General features: G+C 59.1%; 3 protein-coding genes across 10 annotated transcripts; 1 reads left to right on the top strand and 2 right to left on the bottom strand.

The window, feature by feature from the left end:
• Nucleotides 1–197: 197 nt before the first annotated feature.
• ZDHHC16 (zinc finger DHHC-type palmitoyltransferase 16) lies at nucleotides 198–6,009 on the bottom strand. Of its 8 annotated transcripts, XM_066323730.1 has the most exons (10): nucleotides 3,789–6,009; nucleotides 3,397–3,591; nucleotides 3,113–3,201; nucleotides 2,879–2,907; nucleotides 2,540–2,673; nucleotides 2,271–2,318; nucleotides 1,600–1,685; nucleotides 1,184–1,307; nucleotides 1,041–1,111; nucleotides 198–696 (listed from the first exon to the last, which is right to left on the bottom strand). In XM_066323730.1, the coding sequence occupies exons 1-10, from the start codon at nucleotides 4,023–4,025 to the stop codon at nucleotides 582–584; spliced, it is 1,128 nt and encodes a 375-aa protein (XP_066179827.1). In that variant the 5' UTR covers nucleotides 4,026–6,009; the 3' UTR covers nucleotides 198–581. The 8 variants fall into 8 exon arrangements, with proteins under 8 accessions (XP_066179827.1, XP_066179825.1, XP_066179829.1 ...); XM_066323728.1 differs by having other exon boundaries at nucleotides 1,041–1,307; XM_066323732.1 differs by lacking the exon at nucleotides 2,271–2,318.
• Nucleotides 6,010–6,258: 249 nt separating this feature from the next.
• Nucleotides 6,259–8,669, top strand: EXOSC1 (exosome component 1). The gene is made up of 8 exons (XM_066323742.1): nucleotides 6,259–6,457; nucleotides 6,685–6,800; nucleotides 6,975–7,049; nucleotides 7,625–7,713; nucleotides 7,928–7,961; nucleotides 8,086–8,136; nucleotides 8,213–8,297; nucleotides 8,434–8,669. The coding sequence occupies exons 1-8, from the start codon at nucleotides 6,427–6,429 to the stop codon at nucleotides 8,538–8,540; spliced, it is 588 nt and encodes a 195-aa protein (XP_066179839.1). The 5' UTR covers nucleotides 6,259–6,426; the 3' UTR covers nucleotides 8,541–8,669.
• A 547-nt stretch (nucleotides 8,670–9,216) lies between these two features.
• PGAM1 (phosphoglycerate mutase 1) lies at nucleotides 9,217–11,836 on the bottom strand. The gene is made up of 4 exons (XM_066323741.1): nucleotides 11,630–11,836; nucleotides 10,987–11,261; nucleotides 10,304–10,484; nucleotides 9,217–10,209 (listed from the first exon to the last, which is right to left on the bottom strand). Exons 1-4 carry the CDS (start codon nucleotides 11,769–11,771, stop codon nucleotides 10,040–10,042), a joined length of 768 nt encoding a protein of 255 aa, XP_066179838.1. The 5' UTR covers nucleotides 11,772–11,836; the 3' UTR covers nucleotides 9,217–10,039.

Here is an 11,836-nt window from a genome sequence, read left to right as displayed (position 1 = left end):
TGCCAGAAGAATAAATATCTGTTTTGATAATGCTCTGAGGATCTCCATGCAGCTCAGGCTGGGTCCTCAGTGCTCTTCTGTATGTTGAGAAGCTTAAGATGCTGCTGGAGGCCCTTCCTCCTCTTTTAACATTGCAGTCCCTCTTCTCCCATCCCCAGAGGTCCATGTCCCCCACAAGATAACAAAAACAGACTCCCTTAAAAAAAACAGTATTTAGTAGATGGTCTTAAAAAGACTCCCCAGGAGCACCTGGGGAATGGGGGTGCCATCCTCTATGCCCAGCCCTTCAGAGAGCTGAGCTGAGCCAGTGCTGGCTTGTACCTGTGCTGAGGGCAGCACTGCCAGCTGGAGCAGGGAGCAGCAGCTCTACCACCTTGCCCCTGGGCTGCCTGCAGCCACCAAGAGCCAAGAGGGCAGATGTCCAGGCACCAACACTGTCCAAAGAGCTTCCCATGGCTCTGGCTCTGGTCAGCGGTACATGCCAGCCTCCTGCCTGCACATTGGCCACAGGAAGCTGCAGCAGTGGAGCAGGTCCCCCATGCACTCCCTGCCCGTGGGAAGGATGTCCAGAGCACAGGGCCTCAGATTGCCAGGAGTGGTGCGCGTTGCTCCGTCACACAGGGAGGCAGGTCCCAGCTCAGGCCTGTCCCGTGGGGCAGGTGAGGAGAGGGTAGCAGGACACGAGTGAGCCAGTGCCTGTGGGGAAAGTGAGGCCACAGCCAAAGTGAAGTCTTGGTGCTTCTCAGCTCTGAGGAACCATATCCTGAATTGCCATAATGGCTGAGGTTCTCAGCTGAGATTCTCCTGGCAAAGGTGTGCTGGGCAGGCCACCTTGTCACCAGACAAGGCTCCTGAAGCACAAGGCAAATGATTTTCAGGTTTTCCATGCCTTACACAGCCCAGTGCAGTGCCGAGTGTAGGATCAATGTTCACTGTCGTCCTCTTCCCCCAACAGCCCAAGGATAGCTGCTGTTGTCCCTACAACCCCAAGAGCTGCTGAACCACCACCTTCTCAGGCAGGGGCTTCCCCAGAATTTTACCTTGGCACATCCACACCCAGGAACACCTTCCAGTTATCCCAGCTGCCATAACTGTAGGGGTTCCTGAAGACCTGCAGGACAAAGAGGGGCACATCACATCTGGCTCTGCCCCAGCCAGCCCCCATGCTGTGGGCTATGCTCACCTTGCCCTTCTTCTGCAGTCTCTGCCTCTCCTTTCTGTTGATGTGCCGTTCGATGCTCGTTTCCCCACGGGTAATGAGGGCAGCATGCCACAGCGTGAGGGCACCCAGGGCCAGTGCAACTGAGCTAGGTATGACAAGGGACAGCAGCTGCAACATAGGCCTTCCTTCCCTGGTGCTGCAGCTGGCAGGGGCTGAGACTGCCTCCCCACACCCACAACCGCCTGAGTGGGTCGGGCTGTCTAATCTCTTGTGAGAGAGACAAAATCTCTCCTCTGTGGCCCAAGGGCTGGCAGGGCAGCGACATCCAAGCTAGAGTGAGCAGGCCCAGCTACAGGCAGGTAGATGGTGAGCAATGTCACAGGCTTCACTGTTTTCCCCAGCCCCTGGGACCTTCCCCAGCCCCTGGGACCCCTCACCTGCACAGGACCCAGAGGTAGACCACGCTCTTGTGGAAAGCTCGCTGGCGGAAGGAGAAGGTGGGTGGTGGGGTCTGGTAGTATGTCTGAAAAAGGAGACCAGATGGGGAGGATTACCCAAACTGCTTTTTAGCTTGAAGCCAGACAGGGATTGCTGCACTCCTCCCTGCTGCAGAGCTTGGATACCAAGAAAGGATTGCAGCTGGAACTAATGCAACAGCCAGGATGAAGGGGAGGCAGCCTGGGACAGCCACGAGACAGGCAGACAGACACTCAGAGCTGGCACAGGTGTGAGGAACAATGGGCTGGAGGTAAGGGGCCAGGAAGCAGCCATGGGACTGGTTGGGACGCTGCAGCTGGTGGTCAGGGAGAGATGTGTATGTAGTGCTGCAGCTTCACCAGGAGACCGTGGCCTGAGCAGCACATGCCAAGAAGCTGTCACCAGCCCAAGCCCCTGGAAGCTGGGTGCAAGAGGCACAGCCCAAGCTGCTGGAGGCACTGTCCATAGCAGAGCTGACTGACCAGCCCCAGCTCTCTGACGCATCAGATGAACATGGGGCTTGGTTCTGATGTGGGGTGGTCCTGAGAGCAGAGCCCCAAACAGGACCCAGCCTGCAGGGCAGCTCTGCTCCACACTGCCTGGAGCAGCTGTGGGGGCAGGGATGTCCCACCTGGTTGGCAGCCACCTGCAGTCTCTCCTTCTCAAGCAGTTTCATTCTCTAGGGGGACGGAAAACAGGGCACCAGTTATGTGTCTCAGAGGAGTGGGGCAGGGACCCTTCCCCTCACACCCACACAGGGCCAGAGCAGCTGGGGGCCTCGCAGGAGAAGGAAGAGGGGAAGCAAAGTCACTGTATGGCCAGGCCTGGCCCAGCCTCGCTCTGCAAGCTCAGCCTGGGGAAGCCAGGCAGCCTTGGCACATGGCAAGAGAGGCCGCTCACCTCAATGGCTGCGTAGGCATCTCGGAACATCTCCCAGCCACTGATGCTGCAGTAAATACAGCCCATGGTCATGAACAAGCAGAAGGAGAAGAAGTAGCGGTGGTTGTAATGTCCCACACAGTTGTTTAGCCAGGCTGCCTCTGGGGTTAAGGGTACATAACTGTGACAGACCATGGGTCCAAACCCAACCCAGGGACCAGGATAGCTCTTCTGGGCCCCATTCCCATTACCCATTCCTATGTTGGCTGTCTCCTCGAGAGAAAGGACTGGGAGAGATGGGGGAAGCAGGGCTGGTTCACCCCCAGGAGTGTGCCACCAGTTAGTACGGCAGAAGGATACGGCAGTGGTGGTCCATCTTCAGCACACACCTGGGAGAGAGGAGACCAGTGCCAGTGTCAGAGCCAGTGCAAGTGCTGTGTTTGGGAGGGGACAAGCACCCCCCGGCCCTTCAGGCTACGAGCAACAGGACAAGGAGGTGGCAGAGCAGAGGAGAAGGGCCCCTGTCTTACACTGGGGCAGGGGATGAGGAGCAGAGTCCCAAAAGTTGCTGCTGGCAGAGGGAGGGTGCCTTACCTGTTACAGATGCTGCAGTGGTGGGTGCGAGCTGGCTTAGGAGCAATGCATTTCCTGCAGATGGACACACCAGTGAGGTCGTTCTTGGCCTGTGCACATGTCAGAAGAGATTTGTGCACCTTAAACTTGCATCTCACATTCCTGCTCTCCCCTGTGCCTACCCACTGCCTCTCCACTCTGCACTGCCCCATTTCAGAGGCATCCTGCAAAATCACCAGGCTGTTCCCAGTGACCATCTGTAGTTGGTGTCCAGCTGGGAGTTGTGCTGCCACTTGGCACCTCACCTGTGGTGGGTGCCCAGGTGAAGTGGTGATCGCCATGTAGTAGTGGAAGACAATCATGATGAGGTTCCAGTGTCCATAGGCAAGATGCCAGCATATCCAGCCAGGTGTGTAGGTCTGCAGGATGAGGGGCAGCAGGCAGATGTACACAATGGCCACAATAGAGCTCGTCAGCCCAATCACCAGTGCCACAAACACCTACAGGAAAGGAGCCTGGGTCACTGGAGTGGGCAGTGCCAGCCCCTTGCTGCCTCGGGAGAGGCACGGGCAGCACAGAGCCACAGGAAAGCAATCTAAACCACACACTGAGGTCCCAGCTTCCTGCCCAAAGCACGGGCAGCCCTGAGCCCAGCGTCCCAGCACCATGCGTACCCTGCCCAGTGAGGCAGACTCACCACACCAAACCACCGGGTGACATGGTCCACCAGCCAGTAGATGGGCTCAAAGAGAGAGTCAAGCACCACATCGCCGTTGGTAAAGGAGTTGTAGAGCAGGGAGCGGAGGCAGAGGTGTCCGTAGTGCCACAGCTGCTCCACCTGCCGCACCAGCCTGAACCGCCGCCGCCGGCCCAGCCGCAGGCACTTGAGGAGCAGACGCATCACCGCGGCAAACATCCGCTGCCGGCTCCTCATCCCTGCCACACCACGCCTGGGGGGACAGGAGCTCGGCGTGGGCAGGCCACTCTGCTGCCTGGATGTCCCTCAGGAAGGGTTTCCCCTCCCTGATGTGCTGATGCTGCAGTTCCCTGAACTGACAAGGATGCTGAGCTGGAGAAGCTGAGCCCGGGCTCCTGGAGGCTGCGGGACCGTTGTCGCTGGGATGTCTCTTTGCATGAAGCAGGGGGCACAGGCCCCTCAGCATCTGGGCTCAGGTGCTCTCTGGTCCCATCTCGTCTTTCCCAGCAGGGAGGGGGTCGGGGGAGTGACACGGTGAGTCTGACTCAGAGGAAACCAGAGAAGGCATGAGCATCCAGGATGCTGGGCCACTTCCAGGGATGATTTCAGCCCTTCCCAACATGTTCAGGAACAGGGGAATCCACACAAGGAACAGGTGGAGAAGCCAGTACAGGATTATCCCCCCTCCCCTAGGCCCTCCTTAACTCCAAAAAGTAAGATGCTACTTCCTTCACCTCAACTTCTAGACCAAGTTGCAGAGGCCACCCTCCCAACCTCACAGCCTCACTCCAAGAGTCCAAACACTTCCTCCTTCTCCTTGCTTGGATCCTTGAACAGTGCCACACACCAGCAAATGAAAGGCCCAGGGACAACCCTGGGCCAGTGCTCCCCTGCCTGCTGAGCCCCTTGTCCTGCCCACGAGCTTTGCTGGGAGTGACAAGGAACCCGATCTGGCCCAGCACATGGGAAAATGATCTGCAGGGCTGGGGCCCCCAGGCATCCGTGCAGGCAATACCCATCAATATTAAGCAGCGAGGCTGCCCCAGGGTCCTGCCAAGGCACGTTCTGAGCCTGGGCCAAGCACTTGCTTTGATCTGGTGCCAGAGCTCAGAGTCCCTCCAGCAGGGATCGTCCCTGCACTGCTGTGCCCACCAACACAGCCCCTGGAGAGCAGCAGGGAGGGTGAAGGCAGAAGCTGCAGCATCCAGATGGGCTGCCCAAAGGAGCCAGGGCTCTCCTCCACTCTGAGGAGGGTGGAGTGGATCCCAAAGTTGGGATCTGCTGGATATGAGGACCCAGACCCAGGAGCCCATTCCAGGTCACAGGCATGGCTCCTGCCCAGACTTTCTGTACCCTGGTATGGGACAGGTGGGATATGGAAACGCCTGCATCACCCTCTTCTCCACATTTCCCTCTTCTCCACACTTTGGCTTGCCAAGAGCTTTTCCTTGAAACTCAGCAGGTGCAAAGCAGAGCAATAACTTCCTGCCGTGCAGCCTCTGTGTGGCACACATCCCTATGCTGTCAAATGTGGTAAAAGACAAAACACTGCAGCCAGAAGCAGGTGTTTTGAGGTCACCCCTTTCCTCCAAAGACACAGCACCTTCCTGCCCCCCCGGAGAAGTTTCCTCACCTACAACAGCAGCAGCTGTCGGGCAGGGAACCCACAGGGGAGGCAGCCAGCTTCCAGAACAAGACCCACTGTCCCCAGGCACCTGCCTCTAGACAGCAGCACAGAGATTAGGCTCCAGCAGAGCCACACAACTTTCCCTTGCACAGCTGGGGCACTGGGATCCAGCCCTCACCCTACCCACGGCCGTCCCCACGTGCCAGCGGGGCACGGAGCCCCTGGGAATGGGACAGCAACCACCAGCACAGACAAGAGCACTGGCAACATCACAGCCGAGGGGTGGGGAACCTTGGATTTGGCCCCACCCCAGCAAAGACGAGGCCTTGCCCTGCCAGGTCCAGGCACCCAGGCGCAGTCCTGTGGCACCCTCCGGTGGCTCCACAGCGCCCGGCTCCTCCGGTTCAGTAGCACCCAGCCCCACCGCGCCAAGACACTTCCCGGAATTTAGCCCCATCTTCAAAGGCTGCCCACGCCAACAGCCCCACCGCGTCCAGCCCCGTAACAGCCGGGTCTCCCTGCCCCGCAGCATCCCGGCCCCTCCAGACCAGCAGCATTTCCCTCCCCTGCCTCCCATCCCAACTGCATCCCCAGGGCGACAGACCCCACTGCCTGCCGGGTGCGCACCAGCATCTCCTACTCAACAGCACATGAAGCATCCCCCATCGCCTGCCAGCCCCCGCGCTCCCCGCCCCAGAGCAGCTCTGTACCGCCACCCAGCCTCACGGCAGCCACAGCCCCTACAAGCCCACCGCCTCTCGCAAGGCCCTGACACCCCCGCCCGGCGCCGCCGACCTGGGCCCGCCGCCTCCATGCCCGGGCCCCGCCGGCCCACGGGCAGTGCCCGCGCACGGCATGCCGGGAGCACCGTCTGCCGTCACTGCACTACAGCTCCCAGCAGGCCTCACAAAAGCTAGGGGAGAACCAATAGCCGCGGCGCTTACAGCGCAGCATAGACCTCTGGAACCAATAGGATGAGGGGTTTCTGGTAATGCCTTGTCGGTAGCGAGCATGGCGCCTCCCGCACGCTACTGTGTCCCTGGTGAGTGCGGCCCGGGGCGGTCCGGGGCTCCTGGGACTGGGGCTGCGGCTGCTACTGCCCGCAAAGGGGATGCGGTGGCCTAGGAGAGGAGTACGGGACGAGGCAGTGCGGAAGGGATTGCCCCGGGGATGTCTCGCACTGGGCCGGCTGGGAGCGAGCGTTGTGCCCGGAGCGTTTCGGTGCCCGGGGCGGGATGCTCCGGCAGCCCCTGAGCCCCTGTGTCGCAGGTGAGCGGCTGTGCAGCACGGAGGAGGCCACGGCTGGTAGCGGGACCTACACTCGTCACGGCTTCATCTTCTCCTCGCTGGCTGGCTGCCTGGAGAAGAAGAGTGAGGACAACGAGGTGAGCGCGGCCGCGGCACGGCTGCTTCTCTTCAGGGCTGAGAACCGTGCGCCCAGGCTGCATGGCCTCCCTGGAGACTGTGCTGCGACGGGGAATTGGACTCTGACGGGTTTCGGCTGGTGATCCTGTGCACGAATTTGTGCCCTGTGCTGACCCTCGTGTCTTGTCCTGCAGCTGCCCGTGGTGTCGGTGGTGAGAGACAGCGAGTCCCAGCTCCTGCCCAACGTGGGGGCTGTGGTGACATGCAAGGTGGGCCGCTGGAGCGCTGCGTTGACAAACTGCACGACCTCGACTCTGTCTCGTAGTGAGCTTTGTTCCTGCACACGGATAGGGTGGGGTGAGGAGTCCCTGGGCTTCTTAGTCCCCTCTGTACAACTCCCACAAAGGCAGGGGCAGCTCAGGGGCTCCCTCGAGTCCCTCACTCACAAAGAAAGTGGATATTGGCATGAGGGACACTTGCCCTGAGACTCAGGTGGGCTTTAGGAGAGGATTTTCTTTGCTCTCCTTCCATAAATCTTTCTGGGCTAGGGAGCGTGCAGGTCAGTGCTTCAAGCAGCTTGGAGAAAGGATGGCACAGACTAGGGATTAGTTTCCTACATTCCTGGTGGAGGGAGAGGGACTGGGATCACGCAGGTTTCAGCCTTATTCTGGTGCCTCGAATTGCACAAGTATAATTTTCCTCACCTGGCCTGCTGCCAGGTGTCCCACCGTTGCTTGGTCACAGGGTGCAGGAGGTCAAGTGAGACCTGAGCTCCCCATGCAGTCTTGCCTGCTCCCTGCCCTTTCCCTGCCTAGAGCACTGATTCTCCTTTTCCTACATGCAGGTCTGCAGTATTAACTCTCGCTTTGCCAAGGTGCACATCTTGTATGTTGGCTCTACACCACTGAAATCCACCTTCCGAGGCACCATACGGTAGGGAAAAGGTTAGGATCCCCCACGCTTCAGGGGGAGGAAGGTTGCTGTGGGCAGTGCAGCTGGCTGCCCTGAGCTAGATCTCTGCCCTGAGCACTGGGCTTGTGTCCAGCAGGTCCTGGCAAACACCCAGGGAGGCTGGGGCAGCTTCTGCCACAGGCTGTTGAGTCGTCTTTGCTCATTGGCACTAAGATCCTTCCATCTCCTTTTTCAGGAGAGAAGATATCCGAGCCACAGAGAAGGATAAGGTCAGTGAGCCCCTGCCAGTAACTGTTCTACACCCGTCGTCCTTGGTTTCTGCTTGTGGGGGCCCTGTCCCCCCGCTGACAGCACCCTGGCACTGTGTGGCATTGCCTGCTCTCTCCTGTGCAGGTAGAAGTGTACAAGAGCTTCCGCCCCAGTGACATCGTCCTGGCCAAAGTTGTATCCTTCCCCCTCAGGGACAGTGGGTTGGCTCAAGCTCCCTTGTGGAAATCTCCCTTAACTTCTGTCCATCCAGATCTCCCTGGGAGATGCACAGTCCAACTACCTGCTGAGCACAGCAGAGAATGAGCTGGGCGTGGTGGTGGCACGGAGTGAGGCAGGTAGGGCCAGAACAGGGACAGGGTCTGGACTGAAACAGTTCTGCCTCATCCCTGGCTTAGGGATGCAGCTGCTTCCCTCTCCACATGGGGGAATGCAAGCTTGGGAAGGAGCAACCCTGACATACTGTGTCCCCAGGGGTGCAGATGGTGCCCATCAGCTGGTGCGAGATGCAGTGCCCACGGACACACACCAAGGAGTTCCGTAAGGTGGCCCGGGTGCAGCCCCAGTTCCTGCAGACCTAACACCTGAGGCGGCAGCGGGCTGCAGGACTGGGCCTGTGGAGCCAGAGCAGCCCCTGGCCTCCCACCTCCTTCACAGTTACTGGCAGGACAGGTTTGCTATTTGTGGATAATAAATATTTTTCAAGAGCTCCACGCTTTATTCTTTACAGTCAGTGTGGGAGCCAGGGCTGCCGGTGGCACTCTGGTCCGGCTCCTGCAGCACAGCAGGTGAGGAAACAGCTTCCACAGCACCAGGGGCACAAGAAAGCGTGTTTTCCTTGCTGGTGAAGAGGAGTGATGGAGTGACTTTGCTGTAGTGGGGCCAGCAGCGCAGAGCCCTGGGCTGTGCTGGGCATTCATGTCACCAGGTAGACTCATTGGAGCACAGCCTGTCTCAGCACACCACTAATCAGTACAGGCAGGCTGTGGCTGAGAACAGCCTGGGGCCATATCTCCTCTCCTTGGGCCACACATGCATGCCCTGCCCTTTGCGGTGAGGGTGTGGTGCACGCAGAGCCAAAAAACCTCAGCATGGCAGGGTATCACCCTCTCTGGCAGGGATTGCAGAGCTGAGCTTTGCTCCTTGAGCCTGTCAGCTTTTGCACCCTCACGTCTGTGCTCAGCAGTGGGTGAGCATGCCTCACACACATGCACGCAGCAGGGAGCCCCACGTGGCCCAGAGACACATGGACACCTCTTTATTGCGCATTACTCCTTTATTGAACTGGAACAAGACAGCTGCTATGGTTGGACAGTTACTGACCCTGTGCAAGCCCAGGCTCACGACATCGCCGGGAGGAGGCCACAGTGACAGGCCACATACACACATGTGAGAAATGGGACACAACTGCACCTGCTTCACCAGCAGGACGAGGATGGGCATCAGCTGGGGGAAGCATGTGGCAGACACAGACCTCCAGACAAGGCTCCCTCCCTCGCCCTTGTCTGAAGGTAGTTAAAGCAGGGGCTGGCAGAGCTGGGCCCAGAATCGTGAGTACCAGCCTGGGGTGCTGTACCACATGCACCAAAACACAACCCTTCCAGTGGCAAGCCAGTCACTGTGCCACGCACCCATGAGGGGATCGGGTATCCACCTTGGTTGCTACCTGCACTGCACTTGCCTCACTGCTCCCAGGAGGACTAAACCAAGTGACAAAACTACAGTAAACAGGTGACAAGAGCTGCCAGGGACACAAAGCAAAGGAGGAGCCTGGCATGGCAAGGGATTGCTTGGCCTGTCCCTCTGCAGACAGGGTCTAAGGGTTGGGATCACAGCATGGACACGTGTGTGGTCGCCACCTGGCAGAACCAGGGCTCCCTTTCACACCTGACCTCCGTGTCCAGCCCTCGCCCTGGGGCCCCCAGGCTATCTGCAGAGGGGAGCCTAGTCTGAGGGAATGGGCCTAACCATGAGGAGCGGCTCCAACTCCACAGCTCCAAGTTCCTACGACTGTGGGGGTGTGAACAGGGGGGTGGGGGGTGGCAGGGGGCTCTACTATGTGCTGGTCTGCTGCCTGCCCTCACTTCTTGGCCTTGCCCTGAGCAGCAACAGCCTCCATGGCCTTGCGCACCGTCTCCTCATCCCCCAGGAACTGCATGGGCTTGACAGGTTTCAGGTTCTTGTCCAGCTCATAGACAATGGGGATGCCAGTGGGCAGGTTCAGCTCCATGATGGCCTCTTCTGACATGCCTGCAAACACAGCAGTGCCGTCACTCTTGGACCTTCCCACAGTGCCAGCGGGGAAGGAGGGGGTCCCTGGGATGCCCCTGCAGGGGTGACCTACCTTCCAGGTGTTTCACAATCCCACGCAGGCTATTGCCGTGAGCAGCAATAAGGACTCGTTTCCCCTCTTTGATCTGTGGGACGATTTCCTCATTCCAGAAAGGCAGAGCCCGGGCAATGGTGTCCTTCAAGCTCTCACATGTCGGCAGCTGGTCCTCTGTCAGGTCGGCATAGCGACGATCCTGGGAGAACAACCATGCTCACACAGCAGCCCAGTGTCCCCCATCCAGTGTGGGAAGATGGTGGCAAGATTTTGTCTCTGCCTCAAATTCTCTATCTGAGGACCCATTATGTGTAAGCAAAGCCAGGCTTGGAAGCAAGGAAGTGCCTTTGAGGTTTGGGGCTGCAATAAGCCACAGTCAGGGCCGTGAAACCTCCTGGGAAAAGTCATACATTGCCTATCCAGGCAAAAAAACCCAGATCAAACATCCATGAATGGGTCATGGCACTAATGATTAACAGAGATATTATGCCCTCTTCTTTGGATCTGTCTGTGCAATGCCCAGGGGTTCAACTCCACAGGGAGGAAGCAGAATAAACTCAGCATAAAGTCTATCGGCACCATGCACAACAGCCCACATAACGCAACAGAGACACAGGAGACCGTATAGAGAAACCCAGGCCATACTGCAGATGACTTTTAAGAGACTCCTGGCAAGGCAGTCAAAAAGCAGTGAGTCTTACCTTTGCAATAGTGCTGTAGAAGGGGTGGTCGGACTGCATGGGAGGTGGAGGGATGTCATAGGAGCGCCTCCAGATCTTGACCTGCGCCTCACCGTGCTTCGCTGCTGTCTCAGCCTTGTTCAAACCCGTGAGAGCCCCATAGTGCCTCTCATTTAGGCGCCAGGTCCGGATAACGGGTAACCACATCTGATCAATGGCATCCAGTACGGTCCAGAGAGTACGGATCGCCCGTTTTTGTACCGAGGTGAAGCAGATGTCGAACTCATAGCCGGCATCTAGAAAATACGGGCAAAGGGGGTGGCGGGGGAAGCACAGAAAGGTGAGCACCGGGCCTTATGCAACCGGTGAAAGGGCAAGGGCGGCGGCCTCACCGCACCGGTACTAGTCGCGTCCTCATTCTCACAGAAAGCGGCGACGGCCAAGACACGACCGGTACCGGAGAACCAACATACTGCGCTACCTACGACTCTCCCAGCAAGCATTAAACCCCCCCCGACCTGGCACTAGAGGCCCTCGCCTGGTATCAGAGAGCCCCAAACCAGCACCCATTAGGCTCGACGTGGCCGCACTAGGCCGCATCCATTCCCCCTCGTCCCCCGCGACCCGCCTCTTGGCCGACACCCCATCCCTCGTCCACCGGTACCTCGGAGGGCCTCGCCACCGCGCCGTGCCTCCTGCTGCCCGGCGGGGCTGAGGTCGGCGTCGTACCATCCGCTGAAGCGGTTCTCGAGGTTCCAGGCGCTCTCGCCGTGGCGGACGAGGACGAGCCGGTACGCGGCGGCCATAGCGGGCTGAGGGACCGGCGTGCGCTGCTCCTCACGCCGCTGCCGCGCGCAACTAACGCCCCCAC

This window comes from Sylvia atricapilla, chromosome 8, assembly GCF_009819655.1.
Source record: "Sylvia atricapilla isolate bSylAtr1 chromosome 8, bSylAtr1.pri, whole genome shotgun sequence".
Lineage (NCBI taxonomy): Eukaryota > Metazoa > Chordata > Aves > Passeriformes > Sylviidae > Sylvia > Sylvia atricapilla.
Note: the sequence above shows the minus strand (reverse complement) of the source record. Positions and strands in the feature narration are given on the sequence as shown.

Excerpts from the sequence above, each read along its gene's own strand:
- ZDHHC16 (XM_066323728.1), bottom strand. The coding sequence starts at position 4,025 with ATGAGGAGCCGGCAGCGGATGTTTGCCGCGGTGATGCGTCTGCTCCTC. Across the intron at positions 3,202-3,396 it reads CACCTGGGCACCCACCACAG|GCCAAGAACGACCTCACTGG; the intron begins GTGAGGTGCCAA and ends ACATGTGCACAG. Across the intron at positions 2,674-2,878 it reads GAAGATGGACCACCACTGCC|CCTGGCTAAACAACTGTGTG; the intron begins GTATCCTTCTGC and ends CCCCAGAGGCAG.
- PGAM1 (XM_066323741.1), bottom strand. The coding sequence starts at position 11,771 with ATGGCCGCCGCGTACCGGCTCGTCCTCGTCCGCCACGGCGAGAGCGCC. Across the intron at positions 10,485-10,986 it reads TCTACAGCACTATTGCAAAG|GATCGTCGCTATGCCGACCT; the intron begins GTAAGACTCACT and ends TTGTTCTCCCAG. Across the intron at positions 10,210-10,303 it reads GATTGTGAAACACCTGGAAG|GCATGTCAGAAGAGGCCATC; the intron begins GTAGGTCACCCC and ends CTGTGTTTGCAG.
- EXOSC1 (XM_066323742.1), top strand. The coding sequence starts at position 6,427 with ATGGCGCCTCCCGCACGCTACTGTGTCCCTG. Across the intron at positions 6,801-6,974 it reads AGAAGAGTGAGGACAACGAG|CTGCCCGTGGTGTCGGTGGT; the intron begins GTGAGCGCGGCC and ends CTTGTCCTGCAG. Across the intron at positions 8,298-8,433 it reads GGTGGCACGGAGTGAGGCAG|GGGTGCAGATGGTGCCCATC; the intron begins GTAGGGCCAGAA and ends CTGTGTCCCCAG.